The sequence below is a fragment of the Falco biarmicus genome, chromosome 8 (genome assembly GCF_023638135.1).
Source record: "Falco biarmicus isolate bFalBia1 chromosome 8, bFalBia1.pri, whole genome shotgun sequence".
Lineage (NCBI taxonomy): Eukaryota > Metazoa > Chordata > Aves > Falconiformes > Falconidae > Falco > Falco biarmicus.
Genome location: NC_079295.1, coordinates 43,939,748 through 43,958,080, shown reverse-complemented (window position 1 = coordinate 43,958,080; position 18,333 = coordinate 43,939,748). Strand labels below are relative to the sequence as shown.

General features: G+C 47.9%; 1 protein-coding gene and 1 long non-coding RNA gene across 3 annotated transcripts in view; both read left to right on the top strand.

The window, feature by feature from the left end:
* The window catches only part of ACVR1C (activin A receptor type 1C), a 37,367-nt gene extending 29,060 nt beyond the window's left edge, over positions 1–8,307 (top strand). Inside the window, exons 6-9 of one of the 2 annotated variants that reach the window (XM_056350452.1) lie at positions 260–416; positions 1,035–1,159; positions 1,393–1,523; positions 1,851–8,307. In XM_056350452.1, the coding sequence (XP_056206427.1) occupies positions 260–416; positions 1,035–1,159; positions 1,393–1,523; positions 1,851–1,976 (539 nt within the window). In that variant the 3' untranslated portion in view covers positions 1,977–8,307. The remainder of the gene's footprint in view (positions 1–259; positions 417–1,034; positions 1,160–1,392; positions 1,524–1,850) is intronic. The other variant, XM_056350453.1, reaches the window with a different exon arrangement.
* Positions 8,308–12,435: 4,128 nt separating this feature from the next.
* On the top strand, positions 12,436–15,016 carry LOC130154103 (uncharacterized). The gene is made up of 3 exons (XR_008823607.1): positions 12,436–12,550; positions 13,011–13,571; positions 14,659–15,016. It is a non-coding gene; the product is annotated as an uncharacterized LOC130154103 (long non-coding RNA).
* The last annotated feature ends 3,317 nt before the right edge of the window (positions 15,017–18,333 follow it).

Genomic DNA, 18,333 nt, shown 5'->3' with positions numbered 1-18,333 from the left:
GAATTTGGCGGGTGAACTTACACTATCTCTTTTTGTGTTTTATCCCTGAAATACAGACATTGGAACAAAAACGCCCTCGAGGTTTTGATGTTTTTTTTCTTTGATGGCATTTAGCAGAGCTTTTGTTGGTACAAAATAGGCTTCAATGTTTTTTTACAGGGTATAGTAACAAAGCTGAATAAAACTGATTTTGCTTCCTTGCTCGTCACATTGAAGTCCGTACTGTTGTTGTCAAAATTGATGGCACTTTTGTGAACAGGCAAGCCGGCAATTGCACACCGAGACCTGAAATCTAAAAACATCCTAGTGAAGAGGAACGAAAGCTGCGCCATTGCGGACCTGGGCCTGGCAGTGAAGCATGACTCGGTGCTGAACACCATCGACATTCCCCAGAACCCCAAGGTGGGGACGAGGAGGTGGGTGGGGGGCTGCCAATGGCTGCTCTCGGTCCTTTCCTCCACTGGTGACTTCCCCCTCTGCTTTTGGCATCAGCTGAGTGCTGGCAGCAGACCAAAGCCCGTCATCCCTGCAGGGTGGGTGCAGGAGGTGGTTGCTAGCCCTGGATAGAGCGTGGCTCTGCGGCGTGGGCATCAGGTGTCCGTCACCCCATCGCTCCTGGTGCCGTGGGGACTCACAGTGACGTGCGTGGGTGTAGGCACCTGCGGCACAGCTCTTCCCATCTGCCTGCCTGCCTCAGCCTAGCTGGTGGTAGCTGAGGGTGATGAATGAGCGGCAGCAACGTTGAGCTGGAGACGAGTGCCTTTAACAGAGGACGTGCTCAGTTTCTGCTGGCTGCCGATGAGGTTTGAGATGGCTTAGTTCAATACGAGTGCTTGCGCTGCGCAGTGTGAAGCGCTGCCTCAGACTTTCTCAGCGTTACATTTACCACCCAGGCTGAGTCTCTTGCTTTCACTCAGAATCACTGTCAAAAGGAGTGTCCCTTTTCCCTTTTTCCCAGTCAGACTGGCTGCTGCCTGGCCTCAGCACGCAGTGGCACAGCCATCGGTGTGGACTGACCTTTGTGTGCTCTCAAGGTACATGGCGCCTGAGATACTGGATGATGTGATGAACATGAGCATCTTCGAGTCCTTCAAGCGTGCGGACATGTACTCTCTGGGGCTAGTATACTGGGAGATAGCCCGAAGGTGCTCCGTTGGAGGTGAGGTTTCTGGCCATTTCATTTTGCCATCCAGACCACTTTTAGCTTAAATAAAACGAAAGTGCTCTCGGTTGTCTTGGCGGTATGTGGCGGCAGAAGGCTGTTGTGGAGCAGTTGTTCACAGTGGCCCCAGGTGTTCCTCTGTTCTCCCTCATCACCTGTAAAAGCAATTAGAGTTTATTCTGGAGCACTACTTTGGATTTTGTGTTACCTAAACAATAAATCTTTCCTAGGAATCACTGAGGAATACCAGTTGCCTTACTACGACGTTGTGCCTTCCGATCCTTCGATAGAAGATATGAGAAGGGTAGTTTGTGAGCAGAAGCTGAGACCAAGTATTCCAAACCAGTGGCAAAGCTGTGAGGTAAAAGCAGTTTTCCATTTTATTACAGAGCCTGTTGAAATTAACACAGACTTTTTCAGTGAGACAAAGGGGCCTTGGTGCCCAGCCTCTTCTGAATTTAAATGTGTTTCAGATGTCTAGCTCTTTTTCAGCTCCCAGACCAATACAGAGAAAACTCTTCTTAGCACCAAGCGCTGAACTCTCTCCAACGCAGCTCTTAATTCATATTGCCGCAGCAGAACCCTTGGAGAGCGCTGTGTTCTATCTCCCGGTATTGCGCTTCAAAAAAAGAAAAGCAAGAGGTAACAGTTTTACTCTTGACCTGTTCTTTTAATTTCTGATTTGCAGGCGCTGCGAGTGATGGGCAGGATAATGCGTGAGTGCTGGTACGCCAACGGTGCCGCACGGCTCACTGCGCTGCGCGTCAAGAAGACGATTTCACAGCTCTGTGTGCAGGAGGACTCCAAAGCCTGAGGGAGCTCCTTGGAGAAAGAAAGGGGAATGAATCCTTCTGTTCATCTTTTAACATGTGATAATTATTTTTCTTTTTGGTCTACCTCAGATAACGTGGTTCAATATTTAAGTGCCCAAACCAGAGCACTGGCATCTCGCTTTGTATCTGGAAGGGGCAGCTTTTGACTCATAGTTCATGTTTCCCGCAGCATGTCAATGACTTGCTTTGGTTTTCTGAAGCTAGTTAGGCACTAGGCTAATCGCAGAAAGGAGCTTAGAACACCACAACAGCATAAAAATACCTTTCGCTGTTGGAAATAGCTGGTATTGGTTAAAGCCTGTTTGCAAGAGAAACCAAAGTTTTATCCTCAAACCTGAGTAAAAGACCAAATTTAATCCAGCTTGTTCCATACCTTTATGCAGGAATCTGAGAAAGGGTCTGCCAGTAAAATGCATTTTAAAATACTATATTTATCATTGTCTAGGCAAATAAAAATGGTGAGAATTCCACTAGGCGTGTATATTGCGAACAAAAGCATCTAGTCAGGTTTTTATTAATTTTTATTTTTATCATCTTGATTTCATATACAGTATTATAGTTAGGGTTTGGAGTTACTTTACTGTGTTCATTTGTTCATTGAACATAACGATGAAGGGACAGTTTTTCTTTTTGATGGTTAGTAGGGAAAATAATGGAGCTTTTCCTGATAGATACATAGGAGAAATTCTACCTAAAATGAGAACGTATGTATTTTTGAATGACATCTTGCCAATCTGTCACTGGGTCACATCTTTTTAGTGCCTTTTGATGTTTTAGGGGGAGGCTTTAACAGTATTAATTCTTGGAAAATATGTGAAACCCGGCAGAAGGGTTAATTTCTCGCTGCAGTGACGTACGGCGCAGCCCACCTCGCTGCGTCGGAGGGGTTTGGGGGTGCCCACACAAGCGAGGAGCACGGCTGGGCGGGCAGAGCTCCTGCTGAGGCGTGTGCTGGAGTGCTGCCCGGGCTTCGGGGGATTCATGTGCTTTCTACTGCCCTAGCTTTTGGCACTAGATGTTTCAAACGTACCTGCGCTCTGGACTGGGATCACTGTTGCTGTTGTCTTGTCACAGCCTAGGGACCTGTTGAGATGTAAATTTGAAGCACTGATGTCCCTGCGCGAAGCCAATACAACCTGTTCAGAGGTTTTGTATGGATTTCTGTACTAGCACCAGGCTGGTGAAAAGCATTAACATCTCTAATCATATTTCCATAATAATGCAAGCTATCAAAAGCGAGGTGTTTTTTCAAAATTCACTGATGTTCTGACATTTTATTAATTTTGCCCCACTCTGTGGTCCACACATTTGAATATAGTATTCTAATATTTTTAATAGCCAAAACTATACATTTCATAATAATACAGTTCTTTAAATGCTTCTAAATCCAGGTGGTCCATGACGATTGAGCCCAGAGATGTTTCCAGAATAGCAAAGCTTTGCAAAAATTCAGTGTAGTACACACAGCTCTGTGGAAGTAAGCTGTGAGTTAATTACAGTATTTAAGATCAATCTTTGACATGAAGCACCTTGAATTGGGGATTTTACATGGAAGAATGGGTTAAACTTTTACTGAGTGGGGCAGTTGGTAGTATCAGTACTCTGTATTTCATCCTGACCATGGACTTGAGGATGTTATGGACTCCTTAAGGATGCTAATTGCCCCGTAAATCAGCTCTAGTGCAATTTGCCTGTTTGCGTAAATTTTAGTCACTCATGCTTATGTTAAGTAGTGCAAGTCTTTGCATGGTCTGTTAGCTGAGTGGTGGAGAATATTTCTACTAGGTTACTAGTAGGTTTTTCTCCAGTATGCTTTCTGAGATATAATCAAAGCAGTCTTATAGATTAATTCTTATGTGCTTCAGCTGCATAAACTACACCAGGGAGCTCAACAGACATATACTTTCTAGACTGCTTGAGGGGTAACTGTTGCAACTGCATGATCCAAGGCGTGATGCTGACTTGAGTATCAAAAGAATTGCAAACATAAGATCCAGTATTTATTCTTGTAAAACATAACTTGAAAAAGCCCCTTATGTTAAAAAGGAGTGATCAAAGATTTTAGTATTTTTTTAAGTGGGAAAAGGAAATGTCTTACCCATCGAAATCAACTCTTCTTGGATTCTTTGCAGAATAAGGTGTCTGAAATCAATGATAGTAGAGTAAAAGTAATTTGAAATAGGATTAGAATGGTTTCTTCGGAACTGTTTAAACAGTGCAGGTGAAGTGAACTTTTCAGAATTGCTTTAGCACTCGGGCAGGTGCCCAAAAGGAAACGGTCCGTCTTTCTAGAACTCCTGGCACTTACAGATGCAGTTAGCTCCTCTCCTGAGAAAAAAAGAATCAAGTTATTGTGAACAGCCAGAGTAGTGCATTAAAATATGCATTAAACCCAGTCATTTGGAGCAGTTAACAGCAAGGAGGACATATTGGAGAGTGAAGCCTGTGGAAGTGGTGGTCTTGTCTACAAGGTGACCTGCCAGTGTGGGGTACCTGTGTGATCAGCTTCATGAGGGGGAGTGATCAGAATTCTCCCTAGGGATCTTCCTTCCATTTTAAGTTCAGTTCTATGCACTTTTTATCTATATTGCCCTTTGAAGGTATCTATGCCCTTGAAGCATACATGATAACTGTTCCAGGGGATTCTTCCCCTGTGAATTGTGTTGCACAGTGGAGGAATTTGGTATCTGTGCAGAAGCTACTCTGGGTCAGGAACCATGCTAAAGTCACGCTGTGAAATTAAAAAAATGCGGATTTTTTGGTGAGGTGCTGTCAGGGTAGAGCTAGGAAATGTTTACAGGAGGGTTTACTGAGTAAACTGTGGCAGTGACGTGACGATCAGGGATGTAGTGCCCGCCGCTGGCTGCGGATCCAGTGCTGCCCCCGCTGCGCTCAGGTGTTCCTTGAAGCCCTGCTCCGCGCGCCAAGGTGCGGTCTTGTGCCTGTTGTGTCTACTGAAATAACTGTGGTCCTCGCCTTTGCAAGGCTCATGGAGCTGTTACAGTGGCCTCATGCTGCAGCATGCCCCATTTTTATTTACACCATGGTGTAATGAAATGGAGTGGGATGTGCAGGGGGAGCTCACTGGCGCAAGCCTGCGTTCCTCTGCGGCTTTTTGGCAGTCAGCCCTGGGGTACGGCCTGCTCCACTTGCTTTTTGTGGTGTAATCTTGCTTAAGACACCAGCATAACCACCATCAGTAACTTTTTTAGTGTGGGTTGGTTTTTTTTCATTGTAAAATTTTGTAAAAGTTGCTCTTTCCTATCTGTTTGGTCGATCTTATGTGGTGGTGGGTATTTAGGCTCTGTTATTTTCAGTTTTTCTCTCTGAAAATCGTTGAACAATGCTGGAATTTGAAGACGACCCTGTTTTGCTGCCAGGCTGGGGAGGTGTGCGAGGGGGGATGCTCTGCACAGGTAGACACTGGTCTGACTTGGCTGCACCTCTCACAGGTCACAGCTCCAGCCCTGGGAACACTTTAAATCTTTTCTGTGCATGTCTCATGGCATAAGACGTGACCATCTGTTTGCCCTAGCTTGTTGCTTAGCTCCGTATTTTTGCACTGGTTTTCTTTTTTCTTTGGTTGTTGAGAGGTAAATGTACATTTTGGCAAACTAGAGTTAAACATAACTGAGCCAAGGGGCGGGTGTTGTACTGGGCTTTAAGGTGTTTGTAAACCGTGCACTCCTTTTAAGAAAAACCCAAACACCCTTGTTTTAGTGGCCTTTTCCCCCAGCGTAGATTTGTCCTGTTCAAGATTCAGAACAGTGGTTATGCTGAGACACTTTGCAGTTTTAGGGAGGCTTAAATTTCTTGAGAGAGGTTACTAATGTTCCTGCTAATCTTCATTTAAAGCACAAATTCTTGAGCTTGTAAAAGTTTTCAAGCTCAAGGATGCTCAAGACCAGTCACCACAATTAGCCTCTCCTACTTGATGCTTCTAGTTTAGGGGAGTTACTAATTTTTTTTATTTGCTTCTAATAATGGTCTAAAATTTAATGCATGGAATATGAACTGAAAGGGAAAGTTGATTAACGTTTTCTCTAGCACGTAATTATTTTTTTGTTTCCTTAACTGCTCCCCTGAAAGACCCCTTGAGAAATTAAAACTGTAATCTCATTTGCACTTCGCTACTTTTACAGTAATTTGCACTTAACCATGACCATTCCCTCATGTAACCCTGTAATGAATCCTGTAATATTTTAGTCACCATTATGTCACTTTTTTTTTTTTTGGTAATAGATTCAGGAATTACAAATAAGTCTGTTTAGAAAGACGTCTAGTCCCTACAGTGGCTCTTAACATGGAATGGAGCAAGATCTTCTTGCGGTTCCTGTGTGCCTGGATCTCCTGTGGCAGTTGATGGGCTCAGGGGTGACCCCAGCACATCCTCGCTAATGGGAAGGCAGTTTTTGTGTTTCATTGTTGTGGTTGAGGATGGTGTCTTGTGAACTGCCTCACCTGCTACGTGGTCACATTTAGCACCAGGACTTTTGTCTGTGGCAGGTAGTGCTTCTGCAGGGCTCCCACCCGTGCAGTGGGTTTTGTTGTGAGGATGGGTGGGAAGATGCTCTGTCGTGTTGTGTGTGGGATGCAGATATGGATGCACCAGTGCTTTCCTGTTTGTTGTGCGTGTTGATAAAGGTTCTGGATCAAAAAATTCCTACTGTGGCTTAGTGTCGGTTTTGTAAAGCTGTCCGTGGCCTGGGGGTAGAGCCCTGTGCCACCGTGCATGGGTGTCAGTCTCCTCCTGCGAGTCGGGATGCTGTGAGCTCGGGCAGTGCACGCAGTGTATCTGCGGTTCCGAACACTGTGGCAGGGATCATCCCTACGTGCTGTGATACCCCAGACTCTGTGAAGCTTTTAGGGAATGACGTCCGTGTTCTCTTTTAACAGGCAGCACAATTTATGAATGTACGAGAAATAAGCGTTGAGGTACGATATATTTCTACAGAATGTAAGAAATGTGCAATAAGTCATAACTTATACTGAATGTATTTTTGGCATGAATAGACTGAATGTATTTTGAATGTAGCTATTACCTTTGTGTCTAAATTGCTGTGGTTTTCAGTCCCCAAAGATAAATGTGTAGTGTTTTGTCAAACCAGTTTGAGTTGTCTGTTTTTTAAAGAAGCATCAGTATTTTATCCAGAAGTACTGCTATGTGTTAGAACTTAGTATAGCAGTACAACGCTAAAATTCTACCTTCATATTGTGAAACACCTAATCTAGTGTACACTGCAAGTTATTTTTAGAATTATTGCTAAAGTTCTCTCTTGATACTGCAGCTGCCCTGGGTGTAAATAGTTTGTTTAAATGTTGTATTTTGTATGCATATTTTACATACCAGTATACTTTCAGAAAGAGGTGGCAATTTTAATAAATTAAGCACACTCTGCCATTGTGTTCTTTTGAAGTGTAAAACTATATATACTTTTTAATGTGTTCATTTTGTGCGGGGAAGAAGGGTGAGGGCTGTTTTGGGCAGCTTGTAGCCATTGGAGGTTTCAAACACGAGCCAGAGCTCTCCCAGCAGCGCGTGCCCCCAGCCCCTTGCCCAGCTGCGGGCGCACTGGGCAGGGGGTGCTGCCTCCGAGCCTGGGGCTCTCAGGTCTCGGCCGAGACTGGGAAGGGGCAAGTGCCTGCTGGCCACCACTTCCTCGGCTTGCTGTCGCTGCTCCCAGCCAGTGTGCTGCAAATCGGGGAGTAAGTGGTGCCTGGAGGGGCAGCCAGCGCAGCAGCGATGGTGCATGGGCTCTGCCTTGCTGTTCCTCCTTGCTCGTGCTCCTCCTGGTGTACAGCGGACATGGTAGTGCACAAAAAACCCAGCTTCTGGGTATGGCTACGAGGGACCCTTATTCTAGTAAAGGAGATGAACTGCTAGTAGGCACCGGAGCTGAAGCAGAGCATTCCTCGCACCCTCGTGCCTCCCTGTCTGGGAAACAGCAGCTCCTCTCCCATGCTGGGAGCAACCTTCCTCAGGTAAGGGCATCAGCCGCAGGGAACGGAGCCTGCTCTTGGCCTTGTTGCATTGCTCCTGCACCTCTGCTGATGTGAACTCTGACTGAGCTCCCTCTCGTACCAGCGTCCCTGCATCCCACTCTTCCAGTTATTTAGGTTTGCAGTGGTGTAGCTCTGAGCAAGACCCACTCACATGGAGTGCTTCAATTCTGAAGTCTGCTTGCTTGACAAGGCCTTTGACGTAACCACAACCTTGGGATTTAAGTCAGGCTTTGTTCCAGTTTAAGGCATGTCAAAACTAAATCCACCACGCTGCTGCCCAAGGGTACCAAGACTTCCATGGCTTTTGAAGGATGCTGTGGGCTTTTTTTTTTTTTTTTTCCTGGAAAAGACTACTGTATTAAAGCAATTACTTGTGAGTTGAGTCCTTCTGCAGCAGACAGTGGGATCGTAAGTGCGCTCTCAATTTTTGGTAACTGCACATTTCCAGGAAGCTTTAACAGCCAGGTCCGGTGCTGGCCATGAAGTGCAGGTTCAGGTTGCTGTAAGGTGAGTGGTGGCTGTTGAGCGGGTCCCTCGTGCCACAGCCACAGCTTGCGGCTCGTCCGCAAGCATCGGCTGCCATCCCCTGGCCAGGGCCACGTTGGGCGGCCATCACCCCAGAGAGCAAAACGCTGTACTTCCAGCAGCCTGAGAAATTCCTGCTTCATTGGAGATGCCCTTTTCCAGCACACGTGGAAGGGAGGAGCAGCTCGCCCCATGAGCCAGATGGCACTTTTGGGTGTGGGTGCTGTGCCCCGACAGCTGCATGCTGACTCGGTGGCAGGCATGTGGCTTGGCACACCGGCAAAATGCCAAGGGCTTTTGCAAGGGGGGAGGTGTTCATGAGCAGCTGCTCAGGGGAGGATTTGGGTCTAAAAGTGAAAGGGGTAATTCTTCATTTTCTTGTTACCAGGTAAACCAATTCCAACAGGAATTCGCAAGAGTCATCGGTACAAACCTGGTAGCGCAGGAGAAGAGCCAGCTTACGAGCCCCTGAAGGTCCAGGTTCGTGTCCTGCACAGGATGGCTCCTTGCTCACTCCTTCCGCCCCAGTAATGTGGGTGTGAGCAGAAACCCTGCAGGCATCTCAGCCTTGGAAAGATGGAGGCTTCAGAAGCGGCAGCTTTGCATGAGCTCTGCTCCTAGGAAAGTCTCCTGCCCTTTCTGGTGCATTTCAGAGTTGGTTAACAGTGAACGCAAGTGTAAAGCCTTGCTGAGACACGAACCACTGCTGTTCTGTCTGTGAGGATGTGACTCGCCTCTGAGCTGTGTAGCTGGTGTTTGCTGTCCCTGTTGGCCGTGCTGTGAGCTGAATGCATAGAAACGGCAGGCTAGAAACTGCTGAAACTCTGTATGTGGTCCAGAAAGGCTTGGTTTTGTAGTGGAAAATGTTTACAAAGTTTAAAGATTTCTGTGACTTTTCTGCGTGGCTGCAGGAGGGTGTATACACATGCACTAAGTGCACATGGAGGAGTGTGTGCCTGCACAGGACCTGCCGAGCACCCACCCGTCACCACCTGGGCGATGCACCCGTTACTTCTTAGCTATGGGAATGGCACAGTCCCCTTGGCAGGTGACTGCGGGTTTGGGGAAGCTGTAGCATCTTGTTCTCTTATCAAATATTTTATTAATTCTTTCCTGGACCTGAGAGACTGGGAATCTAGGAAGTGTGTGAGTTCACGAGAGCTCAGGAAATGTATAGGTAGTCTGTGAAGAAAACAAAAAGGAGGAGAAGACAACAAAAATCAGCAACCTCCGGTCAACAGGCTGCAGCATTGTTACACTGCAGAGGCAGGATCTCTTCCTTTTCTGTTAAATGTTTGATTGTCTCTTAATTATTTGGTATGAATTCAATTGCAGTCTTTCTCATTGCCCTGGCAGCCTCTGGCTGTAACAGTCTGGATGGCAGCACGCCCTTTTATGAGCCTGCCTCACAGTTTGAGGACTGGCTTGTCTTTGGAGACTGGAAGCAAGGGACTGGATTTTAAGGTTCTGTCAGTTTAATATTAAAGGATTTACTTTAGATACTGCTGTCCTTAATACTAGCACGAGAACAGGATCTGGCTTATGACTAGCATCTGGGCTCAAAATAGATGTAAAGGAGACTGAAAGAAGCTGGGATTTTTCCTTGGATTATTTTTACAGTGATTTTTCTTTGCAAATTACTTTCTGAAGCATTGCAGTGGACTTGGTGTTTAAGTATATGTTTTTAATGCTTTAATAAGCTTGTGTTCCAGACCTGGTATATATCCTACAAATGCATTATTCTCCTATTTCATGCAAAGCCTTTCAGTAAGTCATCTGAGGGGGAGAAGGGGTGCTTTCTGCACTCCAAAGGTGATGGTTATTGACTCACTAAGGATTTGCTTCAGACAGCTCAGTACTGGGGGCATTTGTTGGAACTCCAGATGCCCCGGAAACCAGGGAATGCCTTCCCAGGAAGCATTCTTGTTTCACAGCACTGCCCGAGCAGGAGCACAGAGGTGTCTTTGCTGTTTGGCTATTTATTTCCATTGAAACAGGGAACAAATCATGGGGTGAAAATCGTTGTGGTGCCATTTCGGGCGCTGTCGTGGGTGGAGGGGTGACTGCAGCGGAGCAGAGTGGAGGAGACAGCCCCCTCAAGCCACTCCGTGCTGGTTTCTGGTGGCGATGGCACAGGCCAGCACCAGGCGCTGGGTTCAATGAGGTTTATTTTATGTGATTTGTCTCGTTCTCCTCTGGGCTGGACTGAGAGAAGCCGTAAGGTGCAGAACTGCCGCACAGCAGGGGCTTGATCTAACTGGTGCCTCGACATTATGGGAAAGTTTAAGGTGAAATTGATACTCGGCTGAGTTTTCACAGTGGGGTGGAATGGAATACTACAATCTACTTTCTTTTAAACCTTTTGATATTATTTTGAATAACAAATAAGATGAACACAGCTGAAAATTGTCTTTTAATGAGATATGTAAATGAGATATAAAATATAAATATAATATAAATGGGATGCTACAACACAGCAGTACTGCAGTTGTCTGAGGATATTCCCCTACAAACAAGCAGTTATATATATTATTGTGTATATATGCAGCCGAGTGCCCTTTACCTGCTTCTGAGAGGAAGTAGAGCTGCAAAGCTCTGTGCCCTAAATCTACTGCAATAATAGGTCATAGAAATCCCCTTTAACAAGGTAGTTTTGCTGTGAAACCTAGTGACCTACCCTGATACCACAGTGCTGGTGTTCTGCTTCTGAAACACCTGCCCCAAGGATGCGCGGTGTGGCGAGGTCTCCTTGGAGCGCACTCAGATGGCTGCAAGCAAACGCCTGTCTTTAGGGTCCTTCCCCACCATGGACCAGCATAGCTCTTTGGTCCTCACTGGGAGGGTCCCGAGCTCTGCGTGACATTGCGCGCAAACTGTGTATCTCTCTGTCTTGTATGTATATAAAATCCCCCTCTAAGTGTTTATACACAGACATATTATATGGGAGCATAAAAATCTCTATACTGCATTGATAAAATTGAGGGGCTTGTTGGATGTTCTTTTTTGTCCCCTCCAACTGGTTATTTTCCTTAAATGTAGTAGTGAGCCCTTGGTATGTATGTATTTAAAAATGAACTGTTCAGGTATTTGGTATATTGCTGCTCATGTTTGATTCATTATAAAACACCTTTCTGATTTCATTGCTGAGTTAAAAGAGAGGTGCTGGAAATGTACTGGCTATAAAAGAGTCACCAAGGTTATTGCTCGGGATCATTACCTTACACTTCTGCAAGTGTTTGAAAATCTAATATAAAATCACGGAAACCAAGGTTGTGTAGAGGTTAGAATTCTAAGCTTTCAAGACAACTCCAGCCCTCAGCAAGAGGCTTGTTGTTCAAGACTTCTTCAAAATCAGCCTCATATTTCATATCTTGGCATTCTGGAAAGTTTACTGTTTTGATTAGGGGAGCAGAGAAGAGGACATGGAATAGGTCGGCAGCTGTGCTGAGATGCATATAGGGTGATACTCATCTGGGTACTCAAACGGTTACTCTGAGTCATTACATGGTTCACTAGCTACTTGTCAAATGGAAAAGTTGGTAGTACAAAGGACTAGGCACTTAAAATAGCTCGTGTGATTTGTCTGCATGTTAAAGGGTGACAGTACAAAACCTTATTCAAAAAATACAGAGAGACTTGTTTGAAATCACACGGCAGATTTCATTACAGTCTCGGGGAGGGTTTGCTCACCTTCATAAAATGAGTCTGTATCACAGCATATGAAGTTACTCAGATTAGACCAGCTCGTGGGGACACCCTCCAGTTGCCTTTTCAGCTGGATCACAGAAGAACCCAGTTCTCTTTTCATTAAATGCAAATCCAGCCTAAGTCTGTGGTTGTCCATCTGATTATTTTAATGCAAAATTAGTCCCTTAGTTTCACAGCAGTTTGGTTTCCTTTCAGAGCAGCTAGAATAGTTTGAAGAAGGTGTGTAAAGAATAGCAGAAATGGTTAGAGCAGAGCTGAAGTGCTGCAAGGAAGGGCAGAGCCTGAATGTGCATGGGGAAGCCAAGCCCAGCCCGTGGAGGTAAGGACCCCGAGAAAGGAGCAAGCGTGGTTAGGCGTGACATTGCATTCAAGCAGCAGCTACTCATCACGATGGAGCTATCCCAAAGGTGTCTCCAGGCTGTGGTCCTTCGGGATGGTGCTGCACCCTGAACCCAGGGCTGAGGGCAGAGCTGGAGTTGTTGCAGGACAGTGGGGACGAGCAGAGCTGGCAGTGCCTGAGCTCCGTTGCGGACCAGTGCTGCTCCTGGGAAGTGCCAGAGAGGCGGGCGGTCTGCTCTGATGTGCCACAGGGAGGCCCTCGGCAGACACCAGTGCTGGAGATGCTTTCGGAACTGGGATGCCTATGAAGAGACTGGGAGCTCTGGGACTGGAGAGGCAGATGGGGATTGATTGAGGACTAGATGGCCATGGAGGAGAAAAGGAGCAGCTCCCTGGGGTCTGAGGATGGAAGATCGAAATTCTCTACTTTCCCTCGACAGAAACTGGGAGGAGAAAAGGAGAGCCGTGCTGATGTGTTTCCTCCGCTCTTCCCTCTCCCGTCAGCCCTCCCTGAGCTGATGGCCCAGATGGAGGAGCCAGCGCTGCATGTCTGCCCAGAATGTGCCAGCGCGGCGGGCACACTGGGGGAGAACAGCGGGATGAGAGTGGCGTGTTCATAGTGCTCTATCACTAGTCTGCCAACAGCAACAGCATGCTAGAGGGGTTTAAAGTGCAAGATAAACATTAACTGGCAGTGCTGCCTGACACCTGTATGTTGCTGCATGTACTTTGCTTGGGAGTTCAGCGCTGAGCTGGACTCAGCTGACGAGCCACAGAGACTCTGTGTTGGTGGTGGGCAGCCCCAAGAGCAGTCCCGATGCACACTCCTGCTCTGCCTCTCCAGGGGCTTGCAAACAACTTCCCTACCGTGCTGCCCTGGGACTCCTGTCTGCTCCTGGAGAGGACACCAGGCTGCCTGTTGCTCCGGCCCCGAAGCAGAGCCAGCGCCTGCCGGGGAGGAGGCTGGAGGGGAGCATCCTCCATGATCTCCCTGGACACACGTGAGCAGCTGCTTGTGGGCTCAGGGTCTGACTCGTGTCCCTTCTGCCTTCGGCTCTTCTTCGAGCTGGTTTGAGGCTGCCCAGCAAGACAGGAGTGGGGCTGTGTGCAAGGGGCACGGGGCGCATGGCTGGTGCAGGGGCACACGGCATCGCCCGCGCGCAGGGCTGCTGGGGCAGCTGGGAACAAGGCCGTGCTTGTTGCGCTGGTGGGAGGTTTTATTTCTTTCTCCTCTCGGCTTGTTTGGAGATGAGTCACTGGGTTTCAGAAACGTAGAAGAGGGTTGCCTGAGGAACTGAAAATGCATTTTGTTTGTTTTCAAGGGCACTTAGCAGGGTGATTGGGAGCAGGAAAAGGGGAAGAGGCTTTGAGTCACCGCGGTCCCCACATTATTCAGCATGCTTTAGCTAGTAAGCAGACACCATCCCTGAGATACAGCTTGCTTTTCTCAGGAAAAAGGAGAGAGTTGTCCCCATGTCGTGCATTGCTTTTTAGAGATTTTTTTTCTGAATGAGCGCTGTGGAGGAGGTGAGTGAGACATAAACTGTGAGCAGGGTCAGTGCCACCCCTTAACCCAGAGGGGTTCCCCCTGGATCTGCCCAGACACTCATTCACCTTCTCAGAGGTGAAGGATCTAAAATCGTCCCTGTGATGCTGCTGTGACATGCAATACACATCTGTCCCCACCTGCCTGCCAGTAGAGGCATGGGGACTGCAGGGACTCATCACACAGCCACACACCTTCCTCCAGGTGCGTGGACCAGATGTGTTCTGACAGGGTGTTTCCCTGTTGCAAGATGGGGGGGGGGGGGGGAGGGATGAGGGAAGATGGGCACGCACCACCACTTCAGCAATCCGGGTCAGTGAGCACATCCCCTGGCACCAAGAATTCTTCTGCTCCTGCAAGCACCTTCTAAAGTGGCTGGGAGGGCAGAACATCGGGGAGCTCCGCAAGGTGGGACAGTAGCAGCAGTTTAGTGTAAAAAGGGGAATTTTAACTGGAAACGTGAACTTCAGTGGCACTGATAGCACTTACAGACTGGAATAGATTGAGCCTGGGCCAGAATGTGTTATTTTTTTTCATTGCAGATACCTGCCAAGTATAAAAGCATTTCATTGGCCATATTGTAAATTGGTTCTGCTAATTAACATATACTAATGCTAACCCACCCTTTGGTGAAGAAAGAAACAATGTTCTTCAAGATCCCCAGGAAGACACAGGTAAGCAACATCCTTCATGTAAACGCAATCTTGTGTGAAGGCTCCCCGGGAGCGGTACAGGCATCAGGACTGCTATGAAATAAGAATAAAACCAAAAATGCTTTAGCTATTATATCCTAAAGCATTGCAAACACTTCTTCAAAAATGGAAAATACCATTTTCCTGCCTGCTGCATCACCAGCATCTCCTGCAAAATCTGGGGTTCAGCTGGCGTTTTTCAGAAGTGTCGGTCTGCCAGCAGCCTTCTCTTTCTGGGCTGTCAGAAAAACCCAGTTCTAAAGCCAGGAGATGTGCACCCGTTCAGTGAAGAAATCTGTGCAGGCGACATGGGAAGGCAAGGAGAGGTCCGTCAGGTGGCAGGAGGTCTCTGGGCCCATCCTCTGGCTGCTTTGGATGTGCAGCAGTTGGTGTCCCCAGCAGTGGTGAAACTACACCCAGGCAGGGTCCCCCAACACTCTACTGGTGGTGACTGCTGCCAGCACAATTCTGCAAAAATTCCTTTTTGGTGAAAGTTTGTGATTTCATTTTTTCTTTAAAATCTCTTGTGAGATGACAAGTATGTGGAAAAAAATCTTAAATTCTCATTAGATGAAAAATCATCCACACCATTACACGTGGGGCATAACTGTCAGCTTGCTTTCCAAGGGAGGGCACTTTCCAGGCTCAATTATCCCCATCCGTTTTCCAGTCTGGCACTTGCTTTCCCCTCTGTTTCGCCTCCCTTGGCTGCACAGCCCCCCCCCCCCCCCCCCCACACACACACCCGCCTGGCCACTGCCGGCGAGGAGCCCCTGGGATGTGGAAGCCCTGCCAGGACAGACTGGTGCAGGTGGAGTGCTCCAGCGAGCGGCCCCATGGGGCATCTCTGCTGGGGCGTGCAGACACGGGCGGCTCTGTGCCTTCTCCAAGTCATTTCAGATTTCCTCTCCAGCACCGACTGTTTCTGAAGGGATACTGTATTTTTCAGTAGCACATAGAATCCTTTTTGCTATCATGCTTATGGAGTATTTCACTTTTGTCCTAAAATTACTGGGATTTTTGATAGCAAGACGAGGTGTCATGATTTAAAAAAAGCAAGGGAGGTCTTTGCCAAATGACTGGTTCAGGTACATGTGTGTGAAACGTTTTCCCAATTGTCCTTTTGGGCACAGCAGAGCACCTAGAAGAATGTGGGATGGACGGACAGACATGTTTCCTGGCACTGTGACAGGAGTCCGTGGCTGCCCTGTGCTGTCCTGTCACTGTGTGTCACTGACCGACCTGCAGGAGCCAGAGGGAAGGCAGCTCCTCCCTGCTGAGGTGACACAGCAAGGGGCTGGGCAAGGAGTAGTAAGAAAATAAACTTGCTGTGTCAGAAATATGATTAAAATCATCCATGTTAACAAAAGCATACAAAAAAACTGCTGTGCTAGGAGTTGAGTTTTACTTCGCTTTTAATCCCACTATGCTCATTGTTTTACCTACCGTGTGTTACTGGTGAGGTTGTGATGTGATCTGTGGTGCTCTGCAGTCCAAAAATGGACTCGTTTCCAGCATTAAGAGGATACTCAGGTTTCTTTTTTTAAATGATAGTAATTTAAAAAGCTCATTCTACTTCTTTCACAGTCCCTTACTTCAAAGCTGATGTCTTTCCTGTGGGTGGGCGCCCTCAGCCACCAGCACCCACCCCTGCGCCTCCTGCGCCACTGCTTACAGAGGCAGAGCCGTTGTAGAAAGCATGCACATCAGCTCTGAACTAATCCGTTGTGACAGCACTGAACTTCCACAAGGTTAGCAGAGACAAAACCTAACAGCCTTCGCCCCACAGCACTGGCTGCCCCCCCTCCTGCCCTGCCTGTGCTGCCTGCACCTCTGCCAGCCTTCCACCTGGGAGCTGGGTGTCCAAGGCGCGCATGGCCATGCTTCGTAAAGGTGCCTAAAAGGTCTCTACTGAGAAAAAATGAACTTAACTCATACGTTTTTATTACTTCTCTGGTCTGATAGCAATAGCCCTGCTTTTCCCTTGCAAAGGTTCAAACGCCAGCTAGGGTTAGTTGTAATGAACTCTGGTTCCTTTGTACAGTTCTTGTCCCTGGTATTTGTCCAGCTGACTCAACAAAAAAAACAGCAGTGTTTCAGACAAGTCCCACCAGGATGTCCAACCTTCCTCAGCGGCTGCCCCTGGCCACCGACAGCAGGCAGTGCCGGCTGGCCAGGGACACGGGGCTCTGGCCGTCAGCTGCAGGGTGGCGTGGCCCCGGGGGTGGCTCCTGGCTCAGGTATGTTTGGGACTCGGCTGGGGTCGGCCGAGCAGGCTGTGCTGCCTACGGGCTCGACCATGGCTTGCTGCTCCTCCTTTTGCATTGCTTAACTGCGGCAGAGGGGAGGCTGCTGCCCACCCCTGCCCACCGCTGCTTCCCCTGCTTCTCCAGGAAATCCAGGAGCAAGCAATCTGCTCAGAGGTCATCAAAACCTAAAGGTTATTGAAAGCCATGCTGAACTGAACTACAGGTCAGACCACAACTGGAGGGAAGAACAAAAAACAGCCAAAAATTCTGAGAGTCCTGAATCTAAACGTGTTTGCTGCTACTGGGACAAAATCCTTTGCAAGAGAGGAACCCCATGTTAAACTTGATTTTAGAGCAACGCGTCAGTCCATGCTCTGGCCGGTGCAGAAGGATCCCAGTTGGGATCACTCTGCTCCAGGGTGGACCAACAGCTCAGCTCCCTGGTGGCCGGTGCATCACAGCCAGTGGGTGCATGAAGCCAATGCCTTGGGAAGGTCTGGAGAGCACCTGGATGTCTCTGGCAATGGCCGCCACCCCAGCTGCCCACCTGGGTGGGCCCGGCATGCATGCCTGGCCAGGCACAGCGTGGCTGATTTCCTGTTTGCCCACCTGCAGCCCCCGCCAACCCCCTCCGGCCCTAGCCAGCCAGGAAAGGTGCAAGGATGACGCTTGGCCAAGGCTTGCCCTGGCACCATGCCTGCCCCTGGCTCTGCTGAGGCAGCCGCTCAGGTCCCTTCCTTCAGACATTGTGTTTACTTTGCTGTTTGCTCCCAAACTGGCTTTGCTGGGTAAGTCGTTGCTCCCCACCAAAAGGCCAGCACCCTGCTGAGGGCTTTGCTCTGCCCTTGCTCTGCAATGTTTTCAGCTCCTACCCTCAGCCTGTGGCCTTCAGTTCTTCCTTCCCTCTCTGTGGCTGGGAAGTCATGCACCAACACCGTTATCTAAAGAAAGCATTATTTTCCCATCTTGCCCAAAGGTAATTTGGGCAATGCAAGGGATTCTAAACAATGAACAAGAGATTGAACAAGCTGAATTCAGACAAGTGTCTGAAGCGAGTGGTGCTTTAAGGACAAATTGTTGCAGATAGAAGAAGCTGTTCAGTGAGAACTGTTGTGTGCAGGAATGGAAAAATTAAGCAGATTTCTCTAATTGCCAAGCTTAATTGTTAACTCTGCTATGAGCACAGCACATACTGAGTGCCCTGGTGATCTGCTAGAAGAGATTTATGTAACATGCACCTAAACCACAGGTCATGTGGCTGGCTTTCCGGTCTCGT